At 40.1% G+C, this 21,907-nt stretch overlaps 1 protein-coding gene across 1 annotated transcript in view; it reads left to right on the forward strand.

Moving 5' to 3' along the window:
• ATAD5 (ATPase family AAA domain containing 5) overlaps positions 1-21,907 on the forward strand; it is a 507,256-nt gene that overhangs the window by 116,128 nt on the left and 369,221 nt on the right. Inside the window, exon 12 of the mRNA XM_053721398.1 lies at positions 1,743-1,819. Coding sequence (XP_053577373.1) covers positions 1,743-1,819 — 77 coding nt within the window. The remainder of the gene's footprint in view (positions 1-1,742; positions 1,820-21,907) is intronic.

Raw genomic sequence — 21,907 nt, forward strand, 5'->3', positions numbered from 1 at the left:
GTGGGAACTCCATCCGGAAATCTTTGCCCAAATAACTCAATTATGGGGCATTCCAGACATGGATCTGATGGCGTCTCGTCAGAACTTCAAGGTTCCTTGCTACGGGTCCAGATCCAGGGATCCCAAGGCGACTCTAGTAGATGCACTAGTAGCACCTTGGACCTTCAACCTAGCTTATGTATTCCCACCGTTTCCTCTCATTCCCAGGCTGGTAGCCAGGATCAATCAGGAGAGGGCTTCAGTGATCTTGATAGCTCCTGCGTGGCCACGCAGGACTTGGTATGCAGACCTGGTGAATATGTCATCGGCTCCACCATGGAAGCTACCTTTGAGACAGGACCTTCTTGTTCAAGGTCCATTCGAACATCCAAATCTGGTTTCCCTCCAACTGACGGCTTGGAGATTGAACGCTTGATTTTATCAAAGCGTGGGTTTTCAGATTCTGTAATAGATACTCTGATTCAGGCTAGAAAGCCTGTAACTAGAAAAATTTACCATAAAATATGGAAAAAATATATCTGTTGGTGTGAATCTAAAGGATTCCCATGGAACAAGATAAAAATTCCTAAGATTCTATCCTTTCTACAAGAAGGTTTGGAGAAAGGATTATCTGCAAGTTCTCTGAAGGGACAGATCTCTGCTTTATCTGTTTTACTTCACAAAAGGCTGGCAGCTGTGCCAGATGTTCAAGCATTTGTTCAGGCTCTGGTTAGAATCAAGCCTGTTTACAGACCTTTGACTCCTCCCTGGAGTCTAAATCTAGTTCTTTCAGTTCTTCAAGGGGTTCCGTTTGAACCCTTACATTCTGTAGATATTAAGTTATTATCGTGGAAAGTTTTGTTTTTGGTTGCAATTTCTTCTGCTAGAAGAGTTTCAGAGTTATCTGCTCTGCAGTGTTCTCCGCCCTATCTGGTGTTCCATGCAGATAAGGTGGTTTTGCGTACTAAGCCTGGTTTTCTTCCGAAAGTTGTTTCCAACAAAAATATTAACCAGGAGATAGTTGTACCTTCTTTGTGTCCGAATCCAGTTTCAAAGAAGGAACGTTTGTTACACAATTTGGACGTAGTCCGTGCTCTAAAATTTTATTTAGAGGCTACTAAAGATTTCAGACAAACATCTTCCTTGTTTGTTGTTTATTCTGGTAAAAGGAGAGGTCAAAAAGCGACTTCTACCTCTCTTTCCTTTTGGCTTAAAAACATTATCCGATTGGCTTATGAGACTGCCGGACGGCTATTTTTGGGAGAAAGGTTTTGCAAGCTGTGGTGCCTTCCGTTTAGGTGACCTGATTTGCTCCCTCCCTTCATCCGTGTCCTAAAGCTTTGGTATTGGTTCCCACAAGTAAGGATGACGCCGTGGACCGGACACACCTATGTTGGAGAAAACAGAATTTATGCTTAACAGATAAATTACTTTCTCCAACGGTGTGTCCGGTCCACGGCCCGCCCTGGTTTTTTTAATCAGGTCTGATGAATTATTTTCTCTAACTACAGTCTCCTATATATATTTCCTCCTGTCCGTCGGTCGAATGACTGGGGTGGGCGGAGCCTAGGAGGGATCATGTGACCAGCTTTGCTGGGACTCTTTGCCATTTCCTGTTGGGGAAGAGAATATCCCACAAGTAAGGATGACGCCGTGGACCGGACACACCGTTGGAGAAAGTAATTTATCAGGTAAGCATAAATTCTGTTATTATCACAATATTTTACAGCTAATGTTACTGACCTATTTTGGCTCTTATCTAGTTGGTTGAAAGAATGGAAGGTCAGAGCGGAAAAGGAAGAGAAAAGGAATCAAATGCAAAAGACAGAGAAAGACAAAGGTATTGATTTTCTTACATGTTTTTTTCCTTTTTTTTCTTTCTTTTTTTTTTCTTTTTTTTTTATTGATTTTACAGAAATAAAGAAACCTTATACAATTAAAGCAACGGGCATCAAATACATAAACTTGCAGAAAAAGAAAGAAATGTACATGACATTATCCTCTCAATACATTCACCTTGCATTCACTGTTCTTAGGAAAATAACCAGCATTAATAATGAGATGTTACAAAGATCCTTATACATAACCCAGAGGAAGAGCTTTTTCTCTTGCAAGGTGTATCCAGTCCACGGATTCATCCTTTACTTGTGGGATATTCTCATTCCCTACAGGAAGTGTCAAAGAGAGCACACAGCAGAGCTGTCCATATAGCTCCCCCTCTAGCTCCACCCCCCAGTCATTCTCTTTTCCGGCTCTAAGCAATAGGGTCTCTCTCGGATGGGTAAAGTGAATGTGGTGTTAGATTTGTAGTTTTTGTTCTACAAGCAAAAGTTTGTTATTTTTAAATGGTATCGGTTTGTACTATTTACTCGCCAGCAGAAAAGGGATGAAGATTTGAACTGTTGGAGAATTGTATTATAGCAATGTGTCATGGTGTAGCGCTCTCAAATGGACAAAGACTGTTCTTAAAGTGATCAGAGGCCACCTAGAGACAGTTGTGCTGTTGCTATGTCATGCTTTACTGTGGAGAAGGAACTGTTTGACATATTGGGGGGTGCTAGCAATGCAGGTGGAGAAATAAAAGATGCAGCGTTGTTTGGGGGTAGATGGGGGTGCTGGTTGGGTCTCTGTGCAGGTAGACCGGTAGTTTTGGGAAGGCTGAAAGATAGATGGAAGGTATTGGAGGGGCTGTACCTATATGCAGTGACAAATTGTGACCTATTAGCCTATAAAAGTATATCACGACATAGGAATATTTTTCTCTTTAGTATTCTCACATAGAGTTCTGTTACCATAATATAAGGCTTTACTAATTTCTTTCATGTAATTAGCAAGAGTCCATGAGCTAGTGACGTATGGGATATACATTCCTACCAGGAGGGGCAAAGTTTCCCAAACCTCAAAATGCCTACAAATACACCCCTCACCACACCCACAATTCAGTTTTACAAACTTTGCCTCCGATGGAGGTGGTGAAGTAAGTTTGTGCTAGATTCTACGTTGATATGCGCTCCGCAGCAAGTTGGAGCCCGGTTTTCCTCTCAGCGTGCAGTGAATGTCAGAGGGATGTGAGGAGAGTATTGCCTATTTGAATGCAGTGATCTCCTTCTAAGGGGTCTATTTCATAGGTTCTCTGTTATCGGTCGTAGAGATTCATCTCTTACCTCCCTTTTCAGATCGACGATATACTCTTATATATACCATTACCTCTGCTGATTCTCGTTTCAGTACTGGTTTGGCTATCTGCTATATGTAGATGAGTGTCCTGGGGTAAGTAAGTCTTATTTTCTGTGACACTCCAAGCTATGGTTGGGCACTTTGTTTATAAAGTTCTAAATATATGTATTCAAACATTTATTTGCCTTGACTCAGAATGTTCAACTTTCCTTATTTTCAGACAGTCAGTTTCATATTTGGGATAATGCATTTTGATTTGACCATTTTTTCTTACCTTAAAATTTGACTTTTTCCCTGTGGGCTGTTAGGCTCGCGGGGGCTGAAAATGCTTCATTTTATTGCGTCATTCTTGGCGCGGACTTTTTTGGCGCAAAAATTCTATTTCCGTTTCCGGCGTCATACGTGTCGCCGGAAGTTGCGTCATTCTTTGACGTTATTTCGCGCCAAAAATGTCGGCGTTCCGGATGTGGCGTCATTTTTGGCGCCAAAAGCATTTAGGCGCCAAATAATGTGGGCGTCTTATTTGGCGCGAAAAAATATGGGCGTCACTTTTGTCTCCACATTATTTAAGTCTCATTTTTTATTGCTTCTGGTTGCTAGAAGCTTGTTCTTTGGCATTCTTTCCCATTCCTGAAACTGTCATTTAAGGAATTTGATCAATTTTGCTTTATATGTTGTTTTTTCTCTTACATATTGCAAGATGTCTCACGTTGCATCTGAGCCAGAAGATACTACAGGAAAATCGCTGTCAAGTGCTGAATCTACCAAAGCTAAGTGTATCTGCTGTAAACTTTTGGTAGCTATTTCTCCAGCTGTTGTTTGTATTGATTGTCATGACAAACTTGTTAAAGCAGATAATATTTCCTTTAGTAAAGTACCATTGCCTGTTGCAGTTCCCTCAACATCTAAGGTGCAGAATGTTCCTGATAATATAAGAGATTTTGTTTCTGAATCCATAAAGAAGGCTATGTCTGTTATTTCTCCTTCTAGTAAACGTAAAAAATCTTTTAAAACTTCTCTCCCTACAGATGAATTTTTAAATGAACATCATCATTCTGATTCTGATGACTCCTCTGGTTCAGAGGATTCTGTCTCTGAGGTTGATGCTGATAAATCTTCATATTTATTTAAAATGGAATTTATTCGTTCTTTACTTAAAGAAGTTCTAATTGCTTTAGAAATAGAGGATTCTGGTCCTCTTGATACTAATTCTAAACGTTTAGATAAGGTATTTAAAGCTCCTGTGATTATTCCAGAAGTTTTTCCTGTTCCTAATGCTATTTCTGCAGTAATTTCCAAAGAATGGGATAATTTGGGTAATTCATTTACTCCTTCTAAACGTTTTAAGCAATTATATCCTGTGCCGTCTGACAGATTAGAATTTTGGGACAAGATCCCTAAAGTTGATGGGGCTATTTCTACCCTTGCTAAACGTACTACTATTCCTACGTCAGATGGTACTTCGTTTAAGGATCCTCTAGATAGGAAAATTGAGTCCTTTCTAAGAAAAGCTTATCTGTGTTCAGGTAATCTTCTTAGACCTGCTATATCTTTGGCTGATGTTGCTGCAGCTTCAACTTTTTGGTTGGAAACTTTAGCGCAACAAGTAACACATCGTGATTCTCATGATATTATTATTCTTCTTCAGCATGCTAATAATTTTATCTGTGATGCCATTTTTGATATTATCAGAGTTGATGTCAGGTTTATGTCTCTAGCTATTTTAGCTAGAAGAGCTTTATGGCTTAAAACTTGGAATGCTGATATGGCTTCTAAATCAACTTTACTTTCCATTTCTTTCCAGGGTAACAAATTATTTGGTTCTCAGTTGGATTCCATTATTTCAACTGTTACTGGTGGGAAAGGAACTTTTTTACCACAGGATAAAAAATCTAAAGGTAAAAACAGGGCTAATAATCGTTTTCGTTCCTTTCGTTTCAACAAAGAACAAAAGCCTGATCCTTCATCCTCAGGAGCAGTTTCAGTTTGGAGACCATCTCCAGTCTGGAATAAATCCAAGCCAGCTAGAAAGGCAAAGCCTGCTTCTAAGTCCACATGAAGGTGCGGCCCTCATTCCAGCTCAGCTGGTAGGGGGCAGGTTACGTTTTTTCAAGGAAATTTGGATCAATTCTGTTCACAATCTTTGGATTCAGAGCATTGTTTCAGAAGGGTACAGAATTGGTTTCAAGTTGAGACCTCCTGCAAAGAGATTTTTTCTTTCCCGTGTCCCAGTAAATCCAGTAAAAGCTCAAGCATTTCTGAAATGTGTTTCAGATCTAGAGTTGACTGGAGTAATTATGCCAGTTCCAGTTCCGGAACAGGGGATGGGGTTTTATTCAAATCTCTTCATTGTACCAAAGAAGGAGAATTCTTTCAGACCAGTTCTGGATCTAAAAATATTGAATCGTTATGTAAGGATACCAACGTTCAAGATGGTAACTGTAAGGACTATCTTACCTTTTGTTCAGCAAGGGAATTATATGTCCACGATAGATTTACAGGATGCATATCTGCATATTCCGATTCATCCAGATCATTATCAGTTCCTGAGATTCTCGTTTCTGGACAAGCATTACCAATTTGTGGCTCTGCCGTTTGGCCTAGCTACCGCTCCAAGAATTTTTACAAAGGTTCTCGGTGCCCTGCTGTCTGTAATCAGAGAACAGGGTATTGTGGTATTTCCTTATTTGGACGATATCTTGGTACTTGCTCAGTCTTTACATTTAGCAGAATCTCATACGAATCAACTTGTGTTGTTTCTTCAAGATCATGGTTGGAGGATCAATTTACCAAAAAGTTCTTTGATTCCTCAGACAAGGGTAACCTTTCTGGGTTTCCAGATGGATTCAGTGTCCATGACTCTGTCTTTAACAGACAAGAGACGTCTAAAGTTGATTACAGCTTGTCGAAACCTTCAGTCACAATCATTCCCTTCGGTAGCCTTATGCATGGAAATTCTAGGTCTTATGACTGCTGCATCGGACGCGATCCCCTTTGCTCGTTTTCACATGCGACCTCTTCAGCTCTGTATGCTGAAGCAATGGTGCAAGGATTACACGAAGATATCTCATTTAATATCTTTAAAACCGATTGTTCGACACTCTCTAACATGGTGGACAGATCACCATCGTTTAATTCAGGGGGCTTCTTTTGTGCTTCCGACCTGGACTGTAATTTCAACAGATGCAAGTCTCACAGGTTGGGGAGCTGTGTGGGGATCTCTGACGGCACAAGGAGTTTGGGAATCTCAGGAGGTGAGATTACCGATCAATATTTGGAACTCCGTGCAATTTTCAGAGCTCTTCAGTTTTGGCCTCTTCTGAAGAGAGAATCGTTCATTTGTTTTCAGACAGACAATGTCACAACTGTGGCATACATCAATCATCAAGGAGGGACTCACAGTCCTCTGGCTATGAAAGAAGTATCTCGAATTTTGGTTTGGGCGGAATCCAGCTCCTGTCTAATCTCTGCGGTTCATATCCCAGGTGTAGACAATTGGGAAGCGGATTATCTCAGTCGCCAAACGTTGCATCCGGGCGAATGGTCTCTTCACCCAGAGGTATTTCTTCAGATTGTTCAAATGTGGGAACTTCCAGAAATAGATCTGATGGCGTCCCATCTAAACAAGAAACTTCCCAGGTATCTGTCCAGATCCCGGGATCCTCAGGCGGAGGCAGTGGATGCATTATCACTTCCTTGGAAGTATCATCCTGCCTATATCTTTCCGCCTCTAGTTCTTCTTCCAAGAGTAATCTCCAAGATTCTGAAGGAATGTTCGTTTGTTCTGCTGGTAGCTCCGGCATGGCCTCACAGGTTTTGGTATGCGGATCTTGTCCGGATGGCCTCTTGCCAACCGTGGACTCTTCCGTTAAGACCAGACCTTCTGTCACAAGGCCCTTTTTTCCATCAGGATCTGAAATCCTTAAATTTAAAGGTATGGAGATTGAACGCTTGATTCTTGGTCAAAGAGGTTTCTCTGACTCCGTGATTAATACTATGTTACAGGCTCGTAAATCTGTATCTCGAGAGATATATTATAGAGTCTGGAAGACTTATATTTCTTGGTGTCTTTCTCATCATTTTTCTTGGCATTCTTTTAGAATACCGAGAATTTTACAGTTTCTTCAGGATGGTTTAGATAAGGGTTTGTCCGCAAGTTCTTTGAAAGGACAAATCTCTGCTCTTTCTGTTCTTTTTCACAGAAAGATTGCTATTCTTCCTGATATTCATTGTTTTGTACAAGCTTTGGTTCGTATAAAACCTGTCATTAAGTCAATTTCTCCTCCTTGGAGTTTGAATTTGGTTCTGGGAGCTCTTCAAGCTCCTCCGTTTGAACCTATGCATTCATTGGACATTAAATTACTTTCTTGGAAAGTTTTGTTCCTTTTGGCCATCTCTTCTGCTAGAAGAGTTTCTGAATTATCTGCTCTTTCTTGTGAGTCTCCTTTTCTGATTTTTCATCAGGATAAGGCGGTGTTGCGAACTTCTTTTGAATTTTTACCTAAAGTTGTGAATTCCAACAACATTAGTAGAGAAATTGTGGTTCCTTCATTATGTCCTAATCCTAAGAATTCTAAGGAGAAATCGTTGCATTCTTTGGATGTTGTTAGAGCTTTGAAATATTATGTTGAAGCTACGAAATCTTTCCGTAAGACTTCTAGTCTATTTGTTATCTTTTCCGGTTCTAGGAAAGGCCAGAAAGCTTCTGCCATTTCTTTGGCATCTTGGTTGAAATCTTTAATTCATCTTGCCTATGTTGAGTCGGGTAAAATTCCGCCTCAGAGAATTACAGCTCATTCTACTAGGTCAGTATCTACTTCCTGGGCGTTTAGGAATGAAGCTTCGGTTGACCAGATCTGCAAAGCAGCAACTTGGTCCTCTTTGCATACTTTTACTAAATTCTACCATTTTGATGTATTTTCTTCTTCTGAAGCAGTTTTTGGTAGAAAAGTACTTCAGGCAGCGGTTTCAGTTTGAATCTTCTGCTTCTGTTTTTCGTTAAACTTTATTTTGGGTGTGGATTATTTTCAGCAGGAATTGGCTGTCTTTATTTTATCCCTCCCTCTCTAGTGACTCTTGTGTGGAAAGATCCACATCTTGGGTAGTCATTATCCCATACGTCACTAGCTCATGGACTCTTGCTAATTACATGAAAGAAAACATAATTTATGTAAGAACTTACCTGATAAATTCATTTCTTTCATATTAGCAAGAGTCCATGAGGCCCGCCCTTTTTTGGTGGTGGTTATGATTTTGTATAAAGCACAATTATTCCAATTCCTTATTTTATATGCTTTCGCACTTTTTTTATCACCCCACTTCTTGGCTATTCGTTAAACTGAATTGTGGGTGTGGTGAGGGGTGTATTTGTAGGCATTTTGAGGTTTGGGAAACTTTGCCCCTCCTGGTAGGAATGTATATCCCATACGTCACTAGCTCATGGACTCTTGCTAATATGAAATAAATGAATTTATCAGGTAAGTTCTTACATAAATTATGTTTTTCTATGCCTGTCTATTTTTATGTTATTCTGTTAGAATAAAAGGATGGTATGTTAGGGGTAATGTGAACCTGACTGCAGCCATCTTGTTCCTCGCAGTCATCTTGTGATGATTAGCATCCATTTTGTAATGATTAGACTTTATTATACTGGGTTATTATGTAGTGGGAACTATGTGCTTGTTATGTTACTTTCCTTAGCTGTTCGGCCTTGTAGAAGCTTACTGGCTGTACGCCCAGAAGAATATTATATCAATAAGATGGTTCAGAGACCTTGTTATCTCTGCAGATGTTAGCTTATTATGACTATCGAATATTGTTATGAGCTAGTGAATTTCCAGAATCACACTGTGCTTTACTCTGTATATATATATGTAAGATGACGCCGTCCTTAACTCATCCCCTTAACCCTGTATGCTGTTACTGAAGTCTATAAGATAGGCTTGCACTGTTCAATAAACATGATTGGCTTTAGATCATATTGCTGCATGGTCTGAGTTATTCTAAGGGATCCTTATCAGATAAACTACATCTGCCTCAGGTGGTACAGTGGGCCCGTGGCTTCGGCCTGACCTGACACTTCCCCCCCCCCTGGGGAAACACCTAACATTCTCTGTGTCCTAATCCTTCTTCGAAGACGGAACATTTGTTACATAATCTTGATGTGATTCGTGCTTTAAAGTTCTACTTACAAGCAACTAAGGATTTCAGACAAACATCTTTCTTGTTTGTTGTCTATTCTGGTAAGAGGAGAGGTAAGAAAGTGACTGCTACCTCTCTTTCCTTTTGGCTGAAAAGCATCATCCGTTTGGCCTATGAGACTGCTGGCCAGCAGCCTCCTGACACAATTACTGCTCATTCTACCAGAGCAGTGGCTTCCACGTGGGCTTTTAAAAATGAGGCTTCTGTGGAACAGATTTGTAAGGCAGCGACTTGGTCTTCTGAAAAGAAAGAACAACACAGAAGGGGCGCCAATGGTGCAGATCAATGGGGGTTTCTGAAGATGTACCAGTATACTAAGATAACAGGGTACTCACAATAGATGAAGGCATTCAATTATGCCAATAGGGACGGGCTGGATTTTAGCAGCAATCCAGCTGGCTGAACGACTAGGCAGCTCTATCGGTATCCAGACGGAGACAAACTAAAGGAGTGAGACAAAGTACAGAGGCGCCAATGGTGCAGATCAATGGTGGTATAAGGCACAATAACACCCCAATATGCACAGGATACTCACATGTGGTGAAGGCAATCAATCTTGCCCATAGAGACAGGCTGGATTTCACAGCAATCCAGCTGGCTGTTCCAAGGTGTGGTAACAGATGGGTGGGTGTTAGAGTATTGGTACTCTAAAGTAGCATAGCAACAGGAAGTAGCAGTTATAACACTTAGAGTGGATTTGGTAAAAAGTAAATTTATTTAAAAAGTATAAAAAATATAACAATACCACTCATCTCAGTGTTAAAAATGTATCTTATACATAAGGAATACATGCGACGCGTTTCTCAGATATACTGTTTCCTCAGGCATGTTATTACACAATTCTTAACCTCCTTATATAGGGCTATGCTACTATGAATACACCCACATCCCACCCCCACCAATTGTTCAAATTATAACCAATCAAGAGCCATCATTTAACAATGACGCCGCCCTTATTACAATATACTGCATAAATTCTATATGTATATTCAAGTGACCTTTCAAACAAGTGAATAAACTGAATGTTTCTAAATTTGTATTCTTATATATGTTTGTATTTTCCAAATACCTAACATTTTGTAATCGAAAATTTGTAATCTATGCTGTTCGTAATTTCTAAAATCTCATAGGGTGGCTAGGTTGTCAATCACTCTATAGTCAGATAGCTTGCAAGATAGACCCGTTGATTTGTCTATATAACTGTCAATCAAATCAGATGTTGCGCTCAAACTCCTATTTCTATTCTTACCTATTTCTATATTGTCATTCGGAGTGCGCATGTCCAATCAGAGCACTGACTGGAGACGCGCCTCCATTACCAATGCGTGACGTTATGTACCGTGATTGGCGTGCACTGAAGACTAGCAGTGTATCATGCCAATTTACGGACAATGGTAAACAGAGTCTCCCATTGGTCTTGCCTGTAGTCACATGGTAGGGATACCCGTATCTCCACTACTAGTATTGAAGGCTGTTAATATGACTTGGGGAAGTGTAATGATTGGTAGCGGCCAGTCGTAAACAAAACCTCCCATTGGTCCTGCCTGTGTTCTTGTCGGATAGACTGTGACTATTGGTCCGTGGGGGGAAAAAATCCAAAACCAGGATATGTGCTATAGTTCTGCTATGTGACATAATTATGTTTATGTAAACTAGCCACACAGTGAAACACCCACTTGAGAGGAGTACCAATTCCCATACGGACAAATAGGTTTTTTGCCTTATTGACATGTGTCAAATGTACATGTCGGATGTAAGTCAGATATAATAAATATATATTTATATATATCTCTCTCTCAGTGCCTATATATGTTCTTAAGTACACGCAAAGGCACACGTAATAAATTCAAATACCATGCGTAATAAAATAAGTGTGTCTATATAATATTAAAGTGCAATTCTAAATCACAGTCTCCAATAATTAGGAGAAGTGCTATATAGTAATTAATATACTATAGTGACTGTAAATTCAATAGTGAATGTTATGTTCTCTCTATATAAGGTAAGTGTGCCTAAGTTACATAACATAATAATGCTGTACAATGACTCCCTTGTGCAGAGCGTGAGAGTGTGTCCAAAGATTATAATAACAATGACCCCCTTATCTGGAGTGTCAGTGTGAATAAAGACTAATAATAGTACATGAAAATAACGAGTGATATTAATCCTGGTATGCAGTGTTGTAATATTACAATACTGTACATTTACTCCCTATGGAGGAATATGAATGTGTGTCTAGAATTAAAAATAAAAAATTAAAAAATTGACAAATTGACAGGTGACCACTATTCCCTAGTCTGAGGTGTTAATGTGAATGAAGACTAATGGTGATACCTAAATAGGGGAAGTGATGTGGATACTGGTGGCAGGGTTATATTGTAATATAATGATAGAAATACTACATTGGGAATGGGCAGTGCTCATCTAGGGACAGTGGCATATAGAGTACAACCTAATAAACATATTGCACAAAACATAATAGTGGCCAAATACTAAAATCCCTACTAGTGGGGAGCGATGATCGATTATTGGGAATGGATAGGGCAAAAATGCAACTAAACAAATGCTATGGAGTCAATGACTTCATTGAGCCCCGTGGGAAACAATGTTTGGAATTTAAATATCCAATATGTTTCCCTTTTTCTCAAGCGGGTGAATCTGTTATAATGATGACTGATTGGGATGCTTTCTAGTGGCGTAATGCTGAATGAGCATCCACCTTGTATGGTTTTGGTGCACTTGTGCCTAGAGACACTATGTTTGATCGAATTTTTAATTATATTTCTTTTATGCTCTCCCCATCTCAGTCTCACCTTCCTAGAGGTGCGTCCAATATACTGGACCCCACACGCACATGTAAGTGCATATACGACATAACCAGAATTACATGTAAGGTATTCAATGATTTGGTGTTCTTCTCCTGTCGGGTGTATTCATAGTAGCATAGCCCTATATAAGGAGGTTAAGAATTGTGTAATAACATGCCTGAGGAAACAGTATATCTGAGAAACGCGTCGCATGTATTCCTTGTGTATAAGATACATTTTTAACACTGAGATGAGTGGTATTGTTATATTTTTTATACTTTTTAAATAAATTTACTTTTTACCAAATCCACTCTAAGTGTTATAACTGCTACTTCCTGTTGCTATGCTACTTTAGAGTACCAATACTCTAACACCCACCCATCTGTTACCACACCTTGGAACAGCCAGCTGGATTGCTGTGAAATCCAGCCTGTCTCTATGGGCAACTTTGTCTCACTCCTTTAGCGACTTGGTCTTCACTGCATACTTTTTCCAAATTTTACAAATTCGATACTTTTGCTTCTTCGGAGGCTATTTTTGGGAGGAAGGTTTTACAAGCAGTGGTGCCTTCCGTTTAAAAGGTACCTGTCTTGTTCCCTCACTTCATCCGTGTCCTAAAGCTTTGGTATTGGTATCCCACAAGTAAAGGATGAATCCGTGGACTGGATACACCTTGCAAGAGAAAACAGAATTTATGCTTACCTGATAAATTACTTTCTCTTGCGGTGTATCCAGTCCACGGCCCGCCCTGGCAATTAAGTCGGGTAAAATTTTTTTGTTTAAACTACAGTCACCACTGCACCCTATGGTTTCTCCTTTTTCTTCCTAACCTTTGGTCGAATGACTGGGGGGTGGAGCTAGAGGGGGAGCTATATGGACAGCTCTGCTGTGTACTCTCTTTGTTACTTCCTGTAGGGAATGAGAATATCCCACAAGTAAGGATGAATCCGTGGACTGGATACACCGCAAGAGAAAGTAATTTATCAGGTAACCATAAATTCTGTTTTTCACTATCTGCAATGAGATTTTTTTTAGTGAGATTTTTTCTGCATCTGAATATTAAATTAAATTTTAAAGGGGCAGTCTAGTTAGAATTAACCTTTCATAATTTAGATAGGGCATGTAATTTATAAACAACTTTCCAATTTACTTTCATTATCAAATTTGCTTTATGTTCTTTTGGTATTCTTAGTTGAAAGCTAAACCTAGGTAGACTCATGCTAATTTCTATGCTATTGAAGGCTGCCTCTTATCTAAATACATTTGACAGTTTTTTCACAGCTAGAAACGGCTACTTCATGTGTGCATTATAGACAACATTGTGCTCACGCTGATTGGCTAAAATGCAAGTCTGCTAAAAGAACCGGAATAAGGTTCTCCTGTGAGCGAGCTGCACTTAATCTTATGGCGAGGTCGGGTCGGGCTGTGACTATACGCTGTGTAAAAAAAAAAGCAGACCCGCTCAGCAGAGCACAGAGAGCGGGTCTGTAAAACGGCGTTTTTTGTTAAAAATGAAAAGGGAATATTATGTGTTAGAAAGTTTGGCTAATATAATGTTATATAATTCTGCACTATGTGCAGAATTATATAACATTAATTTTAAGGTTTACTGTCCCTTTAATTCAGGCACGGAAGCCTGTCACCAGGAAAATCTATCATAAGATATGGCGTAAATATCTTTATTGGTGCGAATCCAAGGGTTACTCATGGAGTAAAGTCAGGATTCCCATGATATTATCTTTTCTCCAAGAAGGATTGGAAAAAGGATTGTCAGCTAGTTCCTTAAAGGGACAGATTTCTGCTCTGTCTATTCTTTTGCACAAGCGTCTGGCGGATGTTCCAGATGTTCAGGCATTTTGTCAGGCTTTAGTTAGAATCAAGCCTGTGTTTAAACCAGTTGCTCCGCCATGAAGTTTAAATTTGGTTCTTAAAGTTCTTCAAGGGGTTCCGTTTGAACCTCTTCATTCCATAGATATCAAGCTTTTATCTTGGAAAGTTCTGTTTTTGGTAGCTATTTCCTCGGCTCGTAGAGTTTCCGAGTTATCTGCCTTACAATGTGATTCCCCTTATCTGATCTTCCATGCAGATAAGGTAGTTTTGTGTACCAAACCTGGGTTTTTACCTAAGGTGGTATCTAATAAGAATATCAATCAGGAGATTGTTGTTCCGTCATTGTGTCCTAATCCTCCTTCAAAGAAGGAACGTCTATTACACAATCTTGACGTGGTTCGTGCTTTAAAGTATTCTTTACAAGCTACTAAAGATTTTCGTCAAACATCTGCTTTGTTTGTTGTCTACTCTGGACAGAGGAAAGGCCAAAAGGCTTCGGCAACTTCTCTTTCGCTTTGGCTAAGAAGTATAATACGCTTAGCTTATGACACTGCTGGCCAGCAGCCTCCTGAAAGGATTACAGCTCATTCTACTAGAGCTGTGGCTTCCACATGGGCTTTTAAAAATAAGGCTTCTGTTGAACAGATTTGCAAGGCGGCGACTTGGTCTTCGCTTCATACTTTTTCAAAGTTCTATAAATTTGATACTTTTGCTTCTTCGGAGGCTATTTTTGGGAGAGAGGTTTTACAGGCAGTGGTACCTGCCTTGTCCCTCCCTTCATCCGTGTACTTTAGCTTTGGTATTGGTATCCCACAAGTAATGGATGATCCGTGGACTGGATACACCTTACAAGAGAAAACATAATTTATGCTTACCTGATAAATGTATATCTCTTGTGGTGTATCCAGTCCACGGCCCGCCCTGTCATTTTAAGGCAGATATATTTTATTTTAAACTACAGTCACCACTGCACCCTATAGTTTCTCCTTTCTCTTGCTTGTCTTCGGTCGAATGACTGGAGGTGGCAGTTAGGGGAGGAGCTATATAGACAGCTCTGCTGTGGGTGTCCTCTTGCAGCTTCCTGTTGGGAAGGAGAATATCCCACAAGTAATGGATAATCCGTGGACTGGATACACCACAAGAGAAATACATTTATCAGGTAAACATAAATTATGTTTCTTTCATGTAATTAACAAGAGTCCATGAGCTAGTGACGTATGGGATATACATTCCTACCAGGAGGGGCAAAGTTTCCCAAACCTTAAAATGCCTATAAATACACCCCTCACCACACCCACAAATCAGTTTTACAAACTTTGCCTCCAAGGGAGGTGGTGAAGTAAGTTTGTGCTAGATTCTACGTTGATATGCGCTCCGCAGCAAGTTGGAGCCCGGTTTTCCTCTCAGCGTGCAGTGAATGTCAGAGGGATGTGAGGAGAGTATTGCCTATTGAATGCAGTGATCTCCTTCTACGGGGTCTATTTCATAAGGTTCTCTGTTATCGGTCGTAGAGATTCATCTCTTACCTCCCTTTTCAGATCGACGATATACTCTTATATTTACCATTTCCTCTACTGATTCTCGTTTCAGTACTGGTTTGGCTTTCTACAAACATGTAGATGAGTGTCCTGGGGTAAGTAAGTCTTATTTTCTGTGACACTCTAAGCTATGGTTGGGCACTTTATTTATAAAGTTCTAAATATATGTATTCAAACATTTATTTGCCTTGACTCAGAATGTTCAACTTTCCTTATTTCCAGACAGTCAGTTTCATATTTGGGATTATGCTTTAAATTATCATATTTTGTCTTACCTCAAAAATTTGACTTTTTTCCCTGTGGGCTGTTAGGCTCGCGGGGGCTGAAAATGCTTCATTTTATTGCGTCATTTTTGGCGCGGATTTTTTTGGCGCAAAAATTCATTTCCGTTTCCGGCGTCATACGTGTCGCCGGAAGTTGCGTCATTTTTTTGACGTTATTTTGCGCCAAAAATGTCGGCGTTCCGGATGTGGCGTCATTTTTGGCGCCAAAAGCATTTAGGCGCCAAATAATGTGGGCGTCTTATTTGGCGCCAAAAAATATGGGCGTCACTTTTGTCTCCACATTATTTCAGTCTCATTTTCATTTGCTTCTGGTTGCTAGAAGCTTGATGTTTGGCATTTTTTTCCCATTCCTGAAACTGTCTTATAAGGAATTTGATTTATTTTGCTTTATATGTTGTTTTTTCTCTTACATATTGCAAGATGTCTCACGTTGCATCTGAGCCAGAAGATACTACAGGAAAACCACTGCCTGCTGGATCTACCAAAGCTAAGTGTATCTGCTGTAAACTTTTGGTAGCTATTTCTCCAGCTGTTGTTTGTAATAATTGTCATGACAAACTTGTTAAAGCAGATAATATTTCCTTTAGTGATGTACCATTGCCTGTTGCAGTTCCCTCAACATCTAAGGTGCAGAATGTTCCTGATAACATAAGAGATTTTGTTTCTGAATCCATAAAGAAGGCTTTGTCTGTTATTTCTCCTTCTAGTAAACGTAAAAAGTCTTTTAAATCTTCTCTCTCTACAGATGAATTTTTAAATGAACACCATCATTCTGATTCTTTGGACTCTTCTAGTTCAGAGGATTCTGTCTCAGAGATTGATGCTGATAAATCTTCATATTTATTTAAGATGGAATTTATTCGCTCTTTACTTAAAGAAGTACTAATTGCTTTAGAAATAGAGGATTCTAGTCCTCTTGATACTAATTCTATACGTTTGGATAAGGTTTTTAAAGCTCCTGCGGTTATTCCAGAAGTCTTTCCTGTTCCTAATGCTATTTCTGCAGTAATTGCTAAGGAATGGGATAAATTGGGTAATTCATTTACTCCTTCTAAACGTTTTAAGCAATTATATCCTGTTCCGCCTGACAGGTTAGAATTTTGGGACAAAATCCCTAAAGTTGATGGGGCTATTTCTACCCTTGCTAAACGTACTACCATTCCTACGTCAGATGGTACCTCGTTTAAGGATCCTTTAGATAGAAAAATTGAATCTTTTCTAAGAAAAGCTTATCTATGTTCAGGTAATCTTCTTAGACCTGCTATATCATTGGCTGATGTTGCTGCAGCTTCAACTTTTTGGTTGGAAACTCTAGCGCAACAAGTAACAAATCGTGATTCTCATGATATTATTATTCTTCGGCCCTCATTCCAGTTCAGCTGGTAGGGGGCAGGTTACGTTTTTTCAAAGAAATTTGGATCAAATCTGTTCACAATCTTTGGATTCAGAACATTGTTTCAGAAGGGTACAGAATTGGTTTCAAGATGAGACCTCCTGCAAAGAGATTTTTTCTTTCCCATGTCCCAGTAAATCCAGTGAAAGCTCAAGCATTTCTGAATTGTGTTTCAGATCTAGAGTTGGCTGGAGTAATTATGTCAGTTCCAGTTCCGGAACAGGGGATGGGGTTTTATTCAAATCTCTTCATTGTACCAAAGAAGGAGAATTCCTTCAGACCAGTTCTGGATCTAAAATTATTGAATCGTTATGTAAGGATACCAACGTTCAAGATGGTAACTGTAAGGACTATATTGCCTTTTGTTCAGCAAGGGAATTATATGTCCACAATAGATTTACAGGATGCATATCTGCATATTCCGATTCATCCAGATCATTATCAGTTCCTGAGATTCTCTTTTCTAGACAAGCATTACCAATTTGTGGCTCTACCGTTTGGCCTTGCTACAGCTCCAAGAATTTTCACAAAGATTCTCGGTGCCCTTCTGTCTGTAATCAGAGAACAGGGTATTGTGGTATTTCCTTATTTGGACGATATCTTGGTACTTGCTCCGTCTTTACATTTAGCAGAGTCTCATACGAATCGACTTGTGTTGTTTCTTCAAGATCATGGTTGGAGGATCAATTTACCAAAAAGTTCTTTGATTCCTCAAACAAGGGTAACCTTTCTGGGTTTCCAGATAGATTCAGTGTCCATGACTCTGTCTTTAACAGACAAGAGACGTCTAAAATTGATTACAGCTTGTCGAAACCTTCAGTCACAATCATTCCCTTCGGTAGCCTTATGCATGGAAATTCTAGGTCTTATGACTGCTGCATCGGACGCGATCCCCTTTGCTCGTTTTCACATGCGACCTCTTCAGCTCTGTATGCTGAACCAATGGTGCAGGGATTACACGAAGATATCTCAATTAATATCTTTAAAACCGATTGTTCGACACTCTCTAACGTGGTGGACAAATCACCATCGTTTAATTCAGGGGGCTTCTTTTGTTCTTCCGACCTGGACTGTAATTTCAACAGATGCAAGTCTCACAGGTTGGGGAGCTGTGTGGGGATCTCTGACGGCACAAGGAGTTTGGGAATCTCAGGAGGTGAGATTACCGATCAATATTTTGGAACTCCGTGCAATTTTCAGAGCTCTTCAGTTTTGGCCTCTTCTGAAGAGAGAATCGTTCATTTGTTTTCAGACAGACAATGTCACAACTGTGGCTTACATCAATCATCAAGGAGGGACTCACAGTCCTCTGGCTATGAAAGAAGTATCTCGAATTTTGGTTTGGGCGGAATCCAGCTCCTGTCTAATCTCTGCGGTTCATATCCCAGGTGTAGACAATTGGGAAGCGGATTATCTCAGTCGCCAAACGTTGCATCCGGGCGAATGGTCTCTTCACCCAGAGGTATTTCTTCAGATTGTTCAATTGTGGGGGCTCCCAGAGATAGATCTGATGGCCTCTCATCTAAACAAGAAACTTCCCAGGTATCTGTCCAGATCCCGGGATCCTCAGGCGGAGGCAGTGGATGCATTATCACTTCCTTGGAAGTATCATCCTGCCTATATCTTTCCGCCTCTAGTTCTTCTTCCAAGAGTAATCTCCAAGATTCTGAGGGAATGCTCGTTTGTTCTGCTAATAGCTCCGGCATGGCCTCACAGGTTTTGGTATGCGGATCTTGTCCGGATGGCATCTTGCCAGCCATGGACTCTTCCGTTAAGACCAGACCTTCTGTCACAAGGTCCTTTTTTCCATCCGGATCTGAAATCCTTAAATTTAAAGGTATGGAGATTGAACGCTTGATTCTTGGTCATAGAGGTTTCTCTGACTCCGTGATTAATACTATGTTACAGGCTCGTAAATCTGTATCTCGAGAGATATATTATAGAGTCTGGAAGACTTATATTTCATGGTGTCTTTTTCATCATTTTTCTTGGCATTCTTTTAGAATACCGAGAATTTTACAATTTCTTCAGGATGGTTTGGATAAGGGTTTGTCCGCAAGTTCTTTGAAAGGACAAATCTCTGCTCTTTCTGTTCTTTTTCACAGAAAGATTGCTATTTTTCCTGATATTCATTGTTTTGTACAAGCTTTGGTTCGTATAAAACCTGTCATTAAGTCAATTTCTCCTCCTTGGAGTTTGAATTTGGTTCTGGGAGCTCTTCAAGCTCCTCCGTTTGAACCTATGCATTCATTGGACATTAAATTACTTTCTTGGAAAGTTTTGTTCCTTTTGGCCATCTCTTCTGCTAGAAGAGTTTCTGAATTATCTGCTCTTTCGTGTGAGTCTCCTTTTCTGATTTTTCATCAGGATAAGGCGGTGTTGCGAACTTCTTTTGAATTTTTACCTAAAGTTGTGAATTCCAACAACATTAGTAGAGAAATTGTGGTTCCTTCATTATGTCCTAATCCTAAGAATTCTAAGGAGAAATCATTGCATTCTTTGGATGTTGTTAGAGCTTTGAAATATTATGTTGAAGCTACGAAATCTTTCCGTAAGACTTCTAGTCTATTTGTTATCTTTTCCGGTTCTAGGAAAGGCCAGAAAGCTTCTGCCATTTCTTTGGCATCTTGGTTGAAATCTTTAATTCATCTTGCCTATGTTGAGTCGGGTAAAACTCCGCCTCAAAGAATTACAGCTCATTCTACTAGGTCAGTATCTACTTCCTGGGCGTTTAGGAATGAAGCTTCGGTTGACCAGATCTGCAAAGCAGCAACTTGGTCTTCTTTGCATACTTTTACTAAATTCTACCATTTTGATGTATTTTCTTCTTCTGAAGCAGTTTTTGGTAGAAAAGTTCTTCAGGCAGCGGTTTCAGTTTGAATCTTCTGCTTATGTTTTTTGTTAAACTTTATTTTGGGTGTGGATTATTTTCAGCAGGAATTGGCTGTCTTTATTTTATCCCTCCCTCTCTAGTGACTCTTGTGTGGAAAGATCCACATCTTGGGTAGTCATTATCCCATACGTCACTAGCTCATGGACTCTTGTTAATTACATGAAAGAAAACATAATTTATGTAAGAACTTACCTGATAAATTCATTTCTTTCATATTAACAAGAGTCCATGAGGCCCACCCTTTTTTGTGGTGGTTATGATTTTTTTGTATAAAGCACAATTATTCCAATTCCTTATTTTATATGCTTCGCACTTTTTCTTATCACCCCACTTCTTGGCTATTCGTTAAACTGATTTGTGGGTGTGGTGAGGGGTGTATTTATAGGCATTTTAAGGTTTGGGAAACTTTGCCCCTCCTGGTAGGAATGTATATCCCATACGTCACTAGCTCATGGACTCTTGTTAATATGAAAGAAATGAATTTATCAGGTAAGTTCTTACATAAATTATGTTTTTTCTTCTCCAACCTATAGCGTGCATTGTTCCTGTAACTACTGCAGCTGCTTTTTGGTTCAAGGCTCTGGAGGAGGCTCTTCAGGTTGAGACCCCATTAGATGATGATATGGATAGAATTAGGGCTCTCAAGCTAGCTAATTCTTTCATTACAGATGCCGCTTTTCAACTGGCTAAATTAGCAGCAAAGAATTCAGGTTTTGCCATTTTAGCACGTAGAGTGTTATGGCTTAAGTCCTGGTCTGCTGATGTCATCAAAATCTAAGCTTTTAGCCATCCCTTTCAAAGGTATGACCCTATTCGGGCCTAAACTGAAAGAGATCATTTCAGACATCACTGGAGGGAAAGATCATGCCCTTCCTCAGGATAAGACAAATAAGATGAGGACCAAACAAAATAATTTTCGTTCCTTTCGAAACTTCAACGGTGGTCCCTCTACCTCTTCTCCTGCTGCAAAACAAGAGGGGAATTTTGCTCAATCCAAGTCAGTCTGGAGACCTAACCAGACTTGGAACAAGGGTAAACAGGCCAAGAATCCCGCTGCTGCCACCAAGACATCATGATGGGGTAGCCCCCGATCCGGGACCGGATCTAGTAGGGGGCAGACTTTCTCTCTTTGCTCAGGCTTAGGCAAGAGACGTTCAGGACTCCTGGGCTTTAGAAATCGTAACCCAGGGGTATCTTCTAGATTTCAAAGATTCTCCTCCAAGGGGGAGATGCCATCTTTCTCAATTGTCTGTAAACCAGTCAAGAAGAGAGGCGTTCTTACGCTGTGTAGAAGACCTATATACCATGGGAGTGATCCACCCAGTTCCGAAAACAGAACAGGGGCAGGGGTTTTACTCCAATCTGTTTGTGGTCCCCAAAAAGAGGGAACCTCCAGACCAATTTTAGATCTCAAGATCCTAAACAAATTCCTCAGAGTCCAATCTTTCAAGATGGAGACCATTCGGACAATTTTACCAATGATCCAGGAGGGTCAATATATGACCACCGTGGACTTAAAGGATGCATATCTACACATCCTTATCCACAAAGATCATCACCATTTCCTCAGATTCGCCTTTCTGGACAAGCATTACCAGTTTGTGGCTCTTCCCTTCGGATTGGCCACAGCTCCCAGAATTTTCACAAAGGTGCTAGGGTCCCTTCTGGCGTTTCTAAGGCCGCGGGGCATAGCAGTCGACTTACCAACTAGCCAAGTCTCACACGGACATCGTGTTGGCTTTTCTAATATCTCACGGGTGGAAGGTGAACGTAAAAAAGAGTTCACTTATCCCTCTCACAAGAGT

The sequence above is a fragment of the Bombina bombina genome, chromosome 1 (assembly GCF_027579735.1).
Source record: "Bombina bombina isolate aBomBom1 chromosome 1, aBomBom1.pri, whole genome shotgun sequence".
Classification (NCBI taxonomy): Eukaryota; Metazoa; Chordata; class Amphibia; order Anura; family Bombinatoridae; genus Bombina; species Bombina bombina.